The 15,598-nt window shown below is 40.2% G+C and overlaps 1 protein-coding gene across 1 annotated transcript in view; it reads left to right on the top strand.

The window, feature by feature from the left end:
- The window catches only part of LOC137290706 (spindle and centriole-associated protein 1-like), a 30,573-nt gene extending 16,624 nt beyond the window's left edge, over positions 1-13,949 (top strand). Inside the window, exons 9-18 of the mRNA XM_067821791.1 lie at positions 1,664-1,843; positions 2,243-2,421; positions 4,208-4,357; positions 5,140-5,232; positions 5,689-5,781; positions 6,572-6,698; positions 6,807-6,968; positions 7,675-8,198; positions 8,831-8,929; positions 9,850-13,949. Coding sequence (XP_067677892.1) covers positions 1,664-1,843; positions 2,243-2,421; positions 4,208-4,357; positions 5,140-5,232; positions 5,689-5,781; positions 6,572-6,698; positions 6,807-6,968; positions 7,675-8,198; positions 8,831-8,929; positions 9,850-9,930 — 1,688 coding nt within the window. The 3' untranslated portion in view covers positions 9,931-13,949. The remainder of the gene's footprint in view (positions 1-1,663; positions 1,844-2,242; positions 2,422-4,207; positions 4,358-5,139; positions 5,233-5,688; positions 5,782-6,571; positions 6,699-6,806; positions 6,969-7,674; positions 8,199-8,830; positions 8,930-9,849) is intronic.
- Positions 13,950-15,598: the final 1,649 nt, after the last annotated feature.

Here is a 15,598-nt window from a genome sequence, read left to right as displayed (position 1 = left end):
AACCTGCAGTCATGACAATTCTTGTGAAAAAAAAAAGCTGTATGTTTTCACAATCTACTCCTTTGCCTAGTTTTTGAGGAGCTGATTTGATCCTGTGACACCATGATTTTAAAGAATGGTGGTGCCATTCCTCCAGTCTGAGAATAAATACAATTTAGGTTTGTTTTCTCTGAGTTACAGAATCTAAGTGCTACTGGTAGTACAATATGTATTTGATTGATGGACAATAGGATGGCGTTGCTATTGACATAATTTCACTCTAGGAAGCAAGGTGGGTGTCAATATAATACTTCTTCCTATATTATTGTCATTTTGATCCCAAAAGACAAATCTAAATAGCATTTTCTATCTTGGAACATATACTACAAGCTTCCACAGCGCTTGCTTCACACTCACAAACAACCCATGTAGCATGAACTATGGGGACCGGTGGAAATCTGCATGTTGACAACCTCTGCATGACCTCGGGGAGCAATTGATCACAATGCAACAATTCGGCATGTCTTTGTTGATGTCAAGAAATCTGCAAAATGACAAGCTTCTCACACATTTTGTATACAACTTACAGGAAATCCTTACTTACACGACGTCACTGCGGTTCACTGCAGTTCACTGCAGTTACGTAACCTCTCTGTGAATTCGTTTGCGGGCCAGAGTGAAGCTCATGACTTTTGGGCAACCTTTTTATCTGTTGGCATTAATTATTCACAAGTTTTTATCACCCTGGAATGTAATGTGGGGAGATATTGTTGACGAATTGTCTGTCCCACCATAATCATTTTGTTTCTGGAGCTTAACTCGAAAACCATTTGAGATTTTTCAACAAAATTTCGTAGAGGTAACAAACAGATGATGATATGGTGACATTTGCTATTTACAGACTTTTGACAAATATGTTTTTTATGGTTTCCATTGAAGGAGAAAGGAGGGGTGTGCTTCGTGTGCTGTCAGTAACTCTTAGCAGATATATGAGACATACCGAGACATACCATAAGTAGTGCCTTTGCTAGTTTCACATTTTTCTTTTTTTTTTCTTGGTTTCCATGGAAAGGATTCAGACTTAGACTCAAAAGGGAGGGATAGGTTTTGTTTCCAGAGTACAAGTGAAAAACCGTAATTAATATCTTTTAATAAAACTTTAAGTAACTGTCAGATGATTTGTTCCTTCAGATATGTGGGGGGCAGGAAAGATATGTCATCTTCTGATGACTCTTGTTTAAGAATGAATTTGGTGTTCCGCATAAGACACGTCTTTCACATGTAATGGTTAATTAAAAGACTACAAAACACAAAAGTTTATTCATTCCTTGAATATATTACCAAGAGAAAAAATGAGGCTGTTAGATACAAAAGCTTTTGCTGCAGACTGAGTAGTCTCCCTTTAAAGGGACCACCAGAAATAGCAGAACTAGTTAATACAATGTTTCCATCTGTATGCATTATGCACCTTAACATAGTATTTTATGCCGTAGTATTTGTGCTTTGAGAAAAACAACAAAGTGTTGGTGATGTCTTAAAGTGTGAGAGTAAAATGTTTCTCTTAGCCCATCTTACTGTTCGTATCCACCTGTTGAAGTTATCAAGGATGTACTAAGGGGATAAATAGTCTTTAGCAAAAACATTTTGGAAAAAACCCAACTTTTCCTTTTTCTGCTTCTGTCAGATGACGGGAGTGCCATGGAGCCCATTGTGTATCAGCCGCAGATGAATCTCCAGAGATTCCAGCAGTTTCTGGCTGCTGAGGAGGAGCGGAACCAGACCCTCAGTTCCATTGGTGGCCAGGCACAGCTGACCCAGAATGCATCTGGACCAATACAGAGTACCAGGCTTCAGTCCACACAAGGTGGGTGGAGGAACATCCTGGTTGTTTTGTCATGATGGTTGTGATGGTTCTACTTGAGTAGAATATTGGCTACACTTAGTAGATGAACCTATTTTTCAATTTAGAGGTTTCAAATTGGTACCTGTAAATTACATGAGAATGTCTTGAGGTGAGTTGAAAAGAAGTGATGGATATTTGGTCTACATTCCAAACATCTGAACACACTTGGTTACCTGCAGTCTTGTTACAATGACAAAACAATAACATATCACCAAGCAAAGTACAGTTGATTGTATTCACCCGGAGATTTATCTTTTAGGAGCTCAAGAACTGATTTGCAATTTACTCAGAATGTTGTCAAGCTGATGTGCTTGGATGGACTATTCATTGACATGACAGATACAATGTTCTACTATCCAGATGTCACTGCCTGTGAGACTCCCAAGAAAGGTCACAATGAGTCGATTGAGATGCTGCAGACACCTCGCTCAGCCATCAATGACACAAGGAAGGTGAAAAAGACCAAGAAGAGAGTCTCCCCACAGAAAGAAAACAGACCACAAACTGCGTCTGCTCTCAACCTTACAGATCTCAGGAAGGTCAGATGAATTAAGTTGTTTTCTCAAGTATAGGTGTTGAACAGGCTTAAAAAGGTAATCATTAATAGGTCTGTTTTGAAAAGTTCATTGATTAAGAATCTGATTTGGAAAAGCCTTTTATTTTCCTTTCCAGTCACCAGCTTAAGTAAAAATTACTTTCGTTCTCACATAAAGGTGAATCGGTCATTAAAGTATCAGTCAAAAATATATTTGGCCTTGAAATTTGTGATGATTGTGCTGAAAAATACTGTGGGCTAATTTTATAGAAATGAAACCTGCATGCATTTGGAACAACAGGAGGAAATAATCATGTTGCACCATGCAAAAACTGATTGCAAGTGCTACTGAAAATAGTAATTTTGTCACCATCTTTGTTTGTCATCAGAGTCACTTCACCACGCCCCTTCCTTATCACTCTGATTTCTAACTTAAATCTGTGTTCTTTAAAAAGCAAAATTTTAACCTACACAGGGTTCAAGTTGTCATAAATATGAGGTCGTATTTTGCAGTACTAAATGCCTTATAATATGCACTGGTATTGGACCTTGAAGTTTTCACCTGAATAGTGATAACGTGTAAGGACAGTACCATAAAAGACCATACTTTAAAGCTTTTGTGCCACATTGTGCTCTGACATATGAAATGCTGTTCAAAGTAGTGTTAAGCCAACTCACTTGCTCCAGTTACCATTCTCTAGGGTTTAAGCCTAGTCACTCCTGTCAGCATTCTCTTTCCACAGAGGTTAGTTAAGTCATACCTTCCCATGTGAGACCTGTGAAGGTCTCGGGCTAGACGACTTGCCGTAAGAGGCAACTAATGGGATTGGGTGGTCCGGCTCACTGACTTGGTTGACACATGTCATTGGTTCCCATTTGTGCAGATCGATGCTCATGTTGTTGGCCTCTAGATTGTCTGGTCCGGACTTGATTATTTACAGACCGCCGCCATATGGCTGGAACATTGCTGAGTGCTGTGTAAAACTAAACTCACTCACTCACTCACTCACTCACTCACTCACTCACTCACTCACTCACTCACTCACTCACTCACTCACTCACTCACTCACTCACTCACTCACTCACTCACTCACTCACTCACTCACTCACTCACTCACTCACCATGTGATCTCTGTTCTAATATGGCCCCTTCATGGTGCTTCAGGAAACTAGAACTGTTTCTTTTAGACAGAACTCAGTCATATAGTGGTGAATCAAAGGGAATCAAATCTCCCTCACCAATGTTGACAAGGGACATCAGACTGTTGACATTAAATGTCTTGTGTTACATCATCATTGGCAGATGAGGGATGTTTGTGGCCCCACTTTCTATTGCTAGTTTCTGATTTTCAATTAAACATAAAATTCCGAATCTATCCTTAGCATATTGATGAGCTAACCATACTGCGACTGCCATATTGGATCTAAGTCAATATGATACGTTCTGATAGCATAGGAAGAAGGGAGATAAATCGTGCTGCTAGTTTTTGCCACCAGGAGATTTTACGAGAAGCGTGAAACTTGAGTAACCTCTGTTGGCAGAGAATGTCCCATTATAAAGCATTAAATTCTTTTTGATTGAAGAATATCTTTATCAGTAGGCAAACTCACTTGGGAGATTGCCATGTTGCATCCCTTTTGAGGTCGAGTATAGTTTTTGAAGAGGTCAAGGTCCATGTTTAAGCTAGTACGGTGGCATCAAGGTCACAGGACTTGTTATGGTGTGTTTAAGGTAATACTTTGTACTCTTCTGAACTGTACTGACGTTTTATGTACTTTCTTTTTTCAAGGTCTTGGGTCACCTGGAGAATGAGATTGAGGAGTATGAGAAACAAACAGGTCGTCGTCCGCCAGCTGAGAAGCAGAGATCGGAGACATTCAGTGGCTACACTGTAGCTCTTGTAGACTCTGTATCAAAACTGGCTACCTATCTGCGGGAGGTGAGGATGTGTAGGTGATGAAGGGATATAGAAGTGTATGAAATAAGTCTAAAACCTTGCCACACATCAAGGCTGGTAACTTGAAATGTTACCAGTCCAAAATGGATTTAACCAGACCAGACACCAAGATGTGGTGAATTTACTCAGATGTATAGAACATGTTATCTAAAATGTTGCTAGACCATCAGACTGGTCAGCTGTAAATTAGATCCTCTGTCAGAAATCTAGCCTTTCTTGAGCGGTCATGCGGGCCTTATTTCATGCACTGAAAATAGTTGTGTGACAATTTCTTAGCTTTTGAATCAATAGATATTGAAATACACAAGTCAACATATGCATCACAATAATTGGTTTGCTATCTTTTGTGAAAAATTCCATTTACCACATGGCCTAGCGAAACAAGAATTGGCTGCTGTCTATCACCTGTATGACTGGATTTAGGTTTGTTCTGATTCATGGAGTCAGAATCAGCCTTTATTTTCATGATATACAGTAAAGTAATGATTGTGGCAGTAGTTCTGAGGTAAAAACAGGATTAGATGCAAAGGAAAATCTTAACAAAAATGTGCACATATTACTTGTTATAATCTAATCTAGTTGTTTGTTGATGCAATAAGGCAACAGGTAGCCAAGTGGTTAAAACGTCTACTCATTATGCCTGTGTTCGATACCCCATACGGGTACAATGTGTGAAGTCCATTTGTGGTCCTCCTCCTGCAATATTGCAGAAATGTTGCTAAAAGTGACGTAGAACTAAAACTCACTCACTCACTCTTCTGCAGACTGACCTGCGCATCCAGGCCGAGACTACGGTCAGGGAGCAGCTGACCCAAGATGTCTTCCAGCTGAGACACATCGTTGACACTCTCACCTCTGTGAGTTATAACACTAGCAACAATCATAGCATAACATCCAAACAGGAGGATCTGTGCTTCATTTGGCTGAACAACAAACATATTTCTTAAAAATTTCACCGCAAGGTCTAAGATGATATTGAACCCCCACAGTTATCAATATCAAGAAAATGTGATGGCACCAACATGCTGTATTTGATTGTGGATTTTAATCTCAGAATTGCCATCATTTATCTTTATGCCTGTCATCACTATCTCTGTACCTTAAAGTGTTAAATGTAATAGAATTGATCACTTTGGACTTCCCTGAATCAACACACTGATATTTCTGAAATAACTGTCAAAGCAGTATTAAACCAACACTCAAAATCAGTTTCCTTGTAAACCACTAAACAATCAACTTTCTGTTCTTTGGAACTTCATTCTGTAAACTGATTTGATGTTTTTGTGTCACAATGATAATCTGTTCATTTTCAGGATATTATCGTAACTCAAGAGGATTATGCCAAGATGTTGACGGCATTTGAGCGATATCGATCTGAGAGTAAAGAAGAGATAAACAGGTTGAAGGTATAACTATATGGTGTATCAGTATTCAGAAAATTAGATTATCGGTATTGCTGGTCAGGCTCACTGACTCACTTGGTTGACGCATCATCCTTTCCCAGCTCATGGAAGCTAATGATGGCAAGCAGTGGATTTTATCATCCAAAACTGTGTTCAACAGGAGATATCGCTTGTGTGCGATCAGACGATATCTCTTAGTAGATTTTGCACAATGGCTTGACAAAGCTATGGCGTCATGAACTTGATGACGTCACAATGCTATGACATCATTGCACTGCAAATCTAATGCCAGTGCTGTGTTCACAGATGTACATTTTTCATTGAAAAATAATGGAGAATGATTTTGGATGATAAATAGAATCTCACCCAAGCCTTGGATATTTTTACTTTCTCAACTCGTGTTGACATATTTGATAGCAGTAGACACTTGGGCAAGATTCTCTATGTCTTGTCTAGATTCAATTATTTGCAGACTGTTGTTATATGGCTTGAATACTGTAGTGCAGTTGCAATAAACAACAAATCAAAAGGAACTTTGGCTCTGACAATACAGGAACATTATTTATGTGTATGTTTTGGGATGGCAACTAGTTGGTGGTATGTTTGACGTGAAATGGTTTGAAGAAATGTATTTTGACATGGCTGCCTCTGTGTTAGTGAGCTCTTGTAAATACTGTTTGTTCTGGTTTGTGTTTGAAGGATTCTGTGACAATGGTATGAGTCGAACTTTGCACTATGTTTAGCTATTTATGTCATTTTGAATAAGACAAGTGTATGTTGTATCTTACTCCAGGTTGCACTGCAAGACTCACTGAGACAACAGTCATCTCCTCATGAACCATCCTCAGCATCCCATGCACAAGATAGCGGTACATCACACATACAAGACAGTGGCACGTCGCACACACAACTCAGTCAAGGTGAAAAAATTGAGTTTGGTTTCATAATAGAATAGGTGGTGATGTTGATGTTTGAAAAAGTGCTTGTATTTGACAAACAATATCACTAAGTACCCAAATATTTTTCAGAAGCCTATTCCAAACCTACCAGCAGCATAGACATTGACAGCAGCTACCCAGGTCTGCCTGATCGTGTTCCATCACATGCTGTTGTCCTGTCACCACCAATCAGGAAGACCAGAGTCACTGACGGACCAGATTCACAACCAGCTCCACAAACTGCTCCACCAAGTGAGTGACAATAACATTCCATTCCTCACTGATTTAGCATATAATAGGCTGTTTTCTCTGCAAGATGAAGCCTTTAGTGAAAGGTATCCATTGATGAATTTACAGATTAATATCAGGTGGGTCCTTCTTTCAGTATGTACCATTTACCATCAGGTATCTGGATAACAAAAATACAAGCAAAGTTGTTTCAATTAAGATGCTAGTCCAAGATGCAAAAAACCTGTGTTGAACAGACATATGTGGCTGAGGTATTAGCAAGGATGGCTTAAACACCAATGTCTCCATTCAGAGACCATATGCCATTCACTGCTTGGCGCTGACTAGCTTCCTTTCCGAAATTAAAAACATTTGGATTTGGATGAAAGGTATTGCAAATCTTACTTCAATTTATGTTGTTCATTGTGTGGATGTCAGACTGCATTATATTATCCTGTTTGAAAAGGTTATGACTGGCCAGGCAGACTCACTGAGTCTTTTCTTTTTGATAAAGGGCATTTACTCTTACAGGGGGTAAACATTGCTACAAAACAACAATCACTGACAAGACAAAGGCAACTGGAACAATTTCTGAAGGCAGTTGTCTTTTTGCCTACATGATAGTTAGTTAATAGATATAAAACTGTCTAAAAGTACAATGGCTGAATTATTGCTGATGCAGTGTAAGTTTATATTAAGATTCAACTTCACAGTACTTCACTCCTTCCAGAGAGACAGGCATCGTTGATTGACATCTCCACCTTGACAGAGTCCGATGCCTCTCATATACCTCCTCACATGACTCGACCAGGTCAGCCACAACCCAATGTGGCCACAGTAAGTGTTCCTCGTCCAGCACCCCTCGTACAGTCAAATCTTCCTGGGGGTAGCCTGTCCACATCAGGACACCATCACCCCAGCCAGTCAGTGTCCATGCCTTCGACTCAGACCTCCGGACAAATGTCGGTTCAGATTGCTGAGCTGAATCGACAACACGAAGAGGCACAGAAGAGGCTTCAGATCCTGTTTCAGCAGCAGGAGAGACAACACATGCAGATGGTGAGACAGCAGCAGCAGAAGTTTGATCAGCAGCAACAGGCAATACAGCAGCTCAGCTCAGATCCACACCCTGTTGGAGTGTCAAGTTCCACAAGACCAGGCCTAGAGCAGGGTGTACATGGGCTTGATAACGTCTCACATGGTGGAGTAAATGGGCAGGCACAGTTTGACACTCCGCCAAAGCCACAAGCCCAGGTAATACTATAAGAATTTATAAGTATATGGTCACCATCCATGAGAGTGTATGGCTGGTTGATAGGAAAACTGAAAACCGGATACTTTCTGCCATCTTTGAAAGCAAGGGAGTTTGCTTTTGGTTAGGTTAAGGGGTAGGGGTAGGGATAGGGATAGGGATAGGGATAGGGTTAGGGTGAGGGTGAGGGTGAGGGTAAGGTTTAGAGTTAGGGTTAGGGTTAGGGTAAGGTTTGGGGTTAGAGTATTGTTAGTAGGTATCCAGTATTCTGTAGGTGTACCTGCTGGTTCTGTTTTAAGTGATGGCACTAGTGATGGAAAAGGTAGCACTATTCCGTAAAAGGACACAAGTTGTGAAGGGGGAACAGATAGCACTATCAATGGAATGGTCTCAGGTAATGCTGTGGAGGAGGCATAGGAAACTATTTATGATGAGTACCCAAGAGGCAGTAGTAAGGTAACACCAAGGAGGTGTGTGAGGTAACACAGTGCATGGTACACACATTATTTGTGGAGGAGGAAGAGGTGGCACTTTCTGTGGAAGGGGATGTGGAATGTTGTAACAAGGAATTCCACCATTTATGGTTTTTACCGAGGTCATAGGTAATATATATTTCCAATATTTTCTTTTTCAGTCTCGCATTCAGGGACCTGTCTCCCCACCGATCTCCCCAATCTCCTACCGATCTGACAACTTCACGGTGTTACAACACCTGCAGGAGAGACAGAGACAGGTTAGTGTTGGTGCTGTTCACTGTCAGGGATTGTGACTCACTTTCACTAAAGCATATCGTAATTAGTATCTTAAACTGATGCATATACACATTCAGAGGCAGGATCACAAATACCCCATACTATAGTATCTTCAGTTATTCAACTATTGCAACTTTGGCTTCAGTTACTGCTGTAGTGGCTTCAGTTCTTCATCTATTGCTGACCTGTGAAGGTCCGATATAGAATAGGCCTTCAGCAACTCATGCTTGCCTTAAAAGACTATGCTTGTGATAAGAGGCGACTAACGGGATCAGGTGGTCAGACTTGCTGACTTGGTTGACACATGTCATTGGTTCCCAGTTGCAAAGATCGATGCTCATGCTGTTGATCACTGAATTGTCTGGTCCCAGGCTCAATTATTTCCAGACCACTGCCATATAGCTGGAATATTGCTGAATGTGGTGTAAAACTAAACTCACTCATCTGTTGCTATTTAATGATCAATTATTCAACTATTGCAACTTTGGCTTCAATTGTTTTGGCTTCAGTTCTTCAACTATTACTATAGTATTTTCATGTATTAAGTATTGTTATATTGTTCAAAGGAATCATATCCCTACTTTATTCCAACCATTCCCTTATGATCTTAGCTTTGCTGTGCCATTTCCACAGTAATACAAGGAATATATCAACCTGCATTCGATCTAACATATGAAACGAAGTCTGCTGCTTTGGCACATGAAAAGTGTGCGAAATAGGTTCCAAATTTTGGATAATTCACCAGTGTAAAATTTGAATGTAGATACTAAGCAAAAGGTTACAAAAACGAAAATGACATCATTTATCAGACCATGACTTTGCATCCCCTAAAAGTGTTTTCTTTGAACTGCTACTCCAGCTGTGTGATGCATGTATCATCTGTGACAGTCTCTGCTTTCAGTATGGTGGAGGTACAGGTCGGGAGATCACTGTGTCCCTGCCAGTCATGGATCTTGAGGTGTCAGGAGGCAGTCTGTCTTAGTCTAGGACTTCCTGACCAGCATATTGACAGGGACCACACGTGCCTGACTACCTTGACCAGCAGGTGTTGCCACAAGGAACACCATCACTCACACATCAGCTGGACATATCTCATGAAAAATTGTGTTTTCCCTCCTTTACATGACTGTTATAGCTTATAAGCCAGCCATTTGGTCTTAGGCACTGATATTCACTCTGCAGTTGTGGGCCAAACCAAGTCTCACTATTGTCATTCAAGGTTTGTCAGTAGCACACCTGTACTCTTGGGTATCAGAGATGTGGGAAACATCACAGACCTGCCGCATGTCCAGGCTTTCTCCCACTTCAGGCTAACATGCCATTATACAATTGGAATATTTTTCCTGAGGACATTAGGCCTGTGAGGATTCGACCTAGAACTGATCTTCAGTAACCCATGCTTGTCGTAAAAGGCGACTAACAGGATCTGGTGGTCAGAGTCGCTGGCTTGGTTGACACATGTCATCGTATCCTGATTGAGATCAGTGCTCATGCTGTTGATTACTGGATTGTCTGGTCCAGTCTTGATTGCTTACAGACCTCTGTCATATATGCATATTGCAGCATGTGGCACAAAACTTAACTCACTCACTCGCGATAACATTAATCTGCTCCACTCAGTCCTTCCCTCATTCGTGACTATCATGCTACATTAATATATTTCATCTATAGCCTGGTGTGGAAGAAGCATCTAGTTCATATAGGTAGATCCATATTCAGCACATGACAGGGGTTTACATGTGGGAAGAAATTGTCACTTTTTCTGTTTCTAACGGTCTTTTTGTATAAATTATGGTATTTATTTTAGAAATTCGCCATCAGTCCTTTTGGTGTATATTGGCAAATAGATTGGATTGCAATATTGTGAGATACAGATACATGTATTTCTAATGGAAGACGATTTATGATATATTGGGAGCTAAACTGTTTGTAGAGTGACTCAAACTGTACATGCAGATCACATTGTCTATATACTAAGGCCCTGTTAAAATATTGTCAAGATAATACATCCTCAGTATTAGGTGGGATAGTTTTGGATTTTATCACCATTTCTTATGCAGTTTAAAGTATGTAAATTATGCTGTTGTGTCAGTCAATTACAAAGGAAACATTTGGTGGGAATGAAAGTTAGAATTTTAAGAGCATAGTTAATCACAAGACACAGTTTTAAACCAATACATCAGTATTCAGTAACAATGTTGCAGTATGTATCGTTTGAAAAGCATATTGTGTTATGCTGCTGTTTCTGTACAGTTCTCACTAAGCCAACTTAACACAGTTGATGTATTAGGGCTGTAGGGAATTCAAGTGGTTAAAGTGTTCACTCGTCATGCGGAAAGTCCAAGTTTGATATTTCACATGGGTACAAGTACGCAACAAGTCAGGTGACTGATATTGCTGAAGTAATGTTGAAAGTGCTGTAATCTAAGCTCACACAGTTGATGTATGTCTGCAGCCACATTTCTCCAAGCTTTGTGATGTTAGATTACTGTGGACTTTTACAGCGGTGTAAATTTTATGTCATATTTATTACAAACAAGTTTAACATTTTGTACATGTGTAGTATTGTTTAACTGTTGAACTTATGATTTTCTAATATTTGATTATTTAATGTTAACAATTTGGTCATCTGTGTATGTTATACACTACTGCGGAACAGTTGTCATTGTGTTTGGCTGTCTGTATGGTTCATGAATATTTACTGTTAACAGCTGGTAATACCAAAGTTGTGATAATTGTCTCACAATGTTAGACATGATAAGATGAGATAATGCTGATAATCCAGGGTTCTGATACACAAAGCCTTCGTAACATTAAGACCTGTTGTAACTCTAATGTTTACCATAGGCTTGAGAATGTTGTAGCACTACGAACTCTTTTTGGATTGGAACCCAGTCCAGCCTGTGTATTCAGAGTACATACTTCACAAACTATATGTAAAATGCAGAAACTTGTGTAGTGGTTTAAACAATCTGCAGATAATCTCTTCTGACATCGACTATGCTTGTCGTAAGAGGCGACTAACGGGATCAGGTGGTCAGGCTTGCTGACTTGGTTGACACGTCATTGGTTCCCAACTGCACAGATCGATGCTCATGTTTTTGATCACTGGATGGTCTGGTCCAGACTGTTATTTACAGACTGCCGCCATATAGCTGGAATATTGCTGGGTGCTGTGTAAAACTAAACTCACTCACTCACTCTTCTGACATTATCCTTGGGTGGTTGGGTAGCCAACTGGTTAAAGCATTTGCTCATCACGCTGAAGACCCAGGTTCGATTCCCCATATGGGTACAATGTGTGAAGTCCATTCCGGTGTTCCCTGCTGTGATGTTGCTGGAATATTGCTAAAAGTGATGTACAACCAAACTTACTCTTTATCAAATGTATAGTATCTCCATTCTGTTGTGATAAATTCCCAGACTCATTTGTCACTACAGATTGAGGCACAAAGCTTAAAATAACCGGTCTAAATATTCTTAACAGTGATATCTTGTACAGGGAATTTCCTATATTATCTTTGTACTAGGAAATCTGTTCTAGAATCTAAAAGTCTTCTAACTTGCAGAATGCTCTCATGCACACATGCGAGTTTTTGTAATGCAGCTCTGTTTCAAAGTTGTGTTCAAGGGAGATTTGTACATTGGTTGTGGATTTGAAACTCATAAGTGAGAGTAATTATTCATACACTGGATCATTGCTGATATGAATCCTTTCCTAGCTGAACATGGCAGTGTAGGATATGCCATAACCCATGAAATATAAAGTTGGATATTCAAAACCCCATGGTTGGGACACACACACACCCCAGCTGCTGGGGCAGTATATAGCTCAAGCCTGGAACATTCATCATAGAGGAATAGTATAACCATCCTTTCCTGACATAAATGGTCTATCCTAAACTTTCTGTATTTTCACTCATAGTGAAAACTCCTTTTCCATGATAAGCAGGGGAGGTACCGGTATATATTTTTTTTATTTGAAGACACTTTTCCCCACCAACAGCATTGAGTTCTGCCTTCACTGTCATTTAGGACCAATTTTAATGTTAGGTATATTTTAATGGTGCGTGTAACATTGTTCAACCCCACTTGCTAACCCTAACCTAAGTGGAGGATATGTGCCAGCACAGAACAGTTAGAATGAGGTGAAAATTGCTCCTACTGAAGTGTGTTTAGAGTTCTCTGCTCTTTTTTCATAAGGTTTCAGCAGTAGAATGGGTTCACAGTAATCCTTGCCCATACTGACTACATGCTGATAGGTGCTATCACTGGAAGAATGACCTGCTCTTAATTAAATGTGAGAGTTGTCTTCTCGTCATGTGAGGATTCAAAAGTAGAATGGGTTCTCTATAGGCATCATGCTGATAGGGTGCTGTCAGTGGAAGAGTTATATGCTCTTACTAAAATGTGGTGAGAGTTATCTGCTCTTGTCTTGTGAGGATTCAAAAGTAGAATGGATTCTCTGTAGCTATCTTGCTGATAGGGTGCTATCAGTGGAAGAGTTATCTGCTCTTACTAAAAATATGGTGAGAGTTGTCTGCTCTTACTAAAAATATGGTGAGAGTTGTCTGCTCTTGTCTTGTTAGGATTCAAAAATAGAATGGGTTCACAATATCCCTTGTTCATGCAGTCTTCATTCTGATAGGGTGCTATCAGTGGAAGAGTTATCTGCTCTTACTAAAATGTGGTGAGAATTGTCTGTTCTTGTCTTGTGAGGCTACAAAAGTAGAATGGGTTCACAATACCCCTTGTCCATGGAGGGTTCATGCTGATAGGGTGCTGTCACTAGAATTGCCCCAGTCATTTTCTTTGCTTATGCTTCAAAATACTACTGGATGGTCTGGTGAATGATGTGTGGCATTATATACAATGTTAATAAAAGACTAGAAACATGTTACATCAGTGATCTTTCTAGATTTGTCTGAATGTTGTTTTACATTTGTTTGATTGTGAGCAATTCTGTAAAATGTGAACAATTAATAACATTAATCTTTTTTATGATCCTGTTCTTTCTGGTATTACTTGTCACTGTGATTCTCTACAACGTAGACCTCAAATATATCTGCTAAACATTAAATTTTTAGCATTCCTCTTTCATTTTTATGACTATCACTAAGCCAAGTAAGAGATGGTCATTCGAAACTCGTACCTGTCACAACAGGCTGATGACAAAATCCTGTTGACTTGACTGATGCAGATCATAGCTGCACAATTGCGCTGATGAATGCTCATCATGTCAGTCACATCTCCAGACTTGATAGGTTGCAAAGCTTCACATCTAGATAGTATTGAAGGCTTGCCCAACATTTTCAACAGCAATCATGTGCATGTACGTCTTTTTTTAATAATGGTAGCTATGCCCCTATCTGCCATTCTCACTTCTAAAATACCTGCTAAAATTCTGAATGTTTCACAGTTACTGTAGCACCTCATCACGTAGATATAACAAAAATACATTGAAATACAAATATTTTCTCAATAAAGTCAGTTTTCCCTGACTTGGATGAAAATCAATAGATGAAAATCAATACTAGGCGTCATTGATAAAGGGTGAAATGATATATTGAACTGCAAAAGAACCATCACCCTATCAAAAAGATTGCTAGGTTTGTTTCATCTTAATTTTAATTTGTTTTTTTCTTTTTATATGCTATCTACACCTGGTTTGTAGCCAGTGTTCAAGAAAATTTGGTTTCAGATTCTGTATTTCAAACAAAGAACATGTCAAAACGCAGTTACTAAAGCAATGATCGGACAAAGTTTTTGTGTGTATTTCATGAAAATGACAATGCACGTACATCCCGAGGTATCATCCCAATAGGAAGAGCCACCAAACATGCACTGAATCATTCACAGCTCGACACAAGGGACATGTCACGATTATCAAGGGAACGTGGACTAAGCTTTAGGAAGACTGAGTGCTGGCCACACTGCAAAACATGTTGCAAATCATTTTTCTGCTCATATTCGAACAATATACCAACTGCAGCAACGAGTCCAAGTCACTGGAGGCACACTCGCCCGTCCTTGCAGTGGAAGACCGTCTGTGACAACCTTGAGGCAACATCAGCAGATTATCCGTCATCACCTGCAAAATCGGTTTGCTAGGGCTACGGAAACTGCACAGACAACCATTGGCAATCACCAGAGACCAACCAGTACCGACAAGGCGGGGGCGTTTGAGACAGAGAAACGTCAGATGCCGCAGGCCTTACCGGTGTCCGATCCTCACTGTCTGACATCTTTGTGCTCGTCTCCAGTGGGCTACACATTATCGGAATAGGCGTCACCGGGGGTGTGGAACTGAAGACTTCACCGACGAAAGCCGTATTGCGTTTCGAGGATTGACGGCAGAGTGAGAGTGTGGTGATGACGCGGGGAACGGTTTGCAGATGATTGTGACTAAGTGCTCCTGGGGTGAGCTCGTTATGCATCCCAAACAATGTGTTTATTGCTGGTAGACTACGTCACCATGCCCGTCATTGGCAACACCTTCACTATACCAAGAAGTGAACAAGTTGCGGAACGGCGAATGGAATGACGAAACTAAAACACTCATCACTGCCATACCAACTTTCCACTCCACCATATCGACCCTCTACAGAGCCAGAAACAAGAATCTTCCCAAGCTACCCAAGACGTGGGAT

This window comes from Haliotis asinina, chromosome 7 (genome assembly GCF_037392515.1).
Source record: "Haliotis asinina isolate JCU_RB_2024 chromosome 7, JCU_Hal_asi_v2, whole genome shotgun sequence".
Lineage (NCBI taxonomy): Eukaryota > Metazoa > Mollusca > Gastropoda > Lepetellida > Haliotidae > Haliotis > Haliotis asinina.
This window is presented reverse-complemented; position numbering and strand designations above follow the sequence as displayed.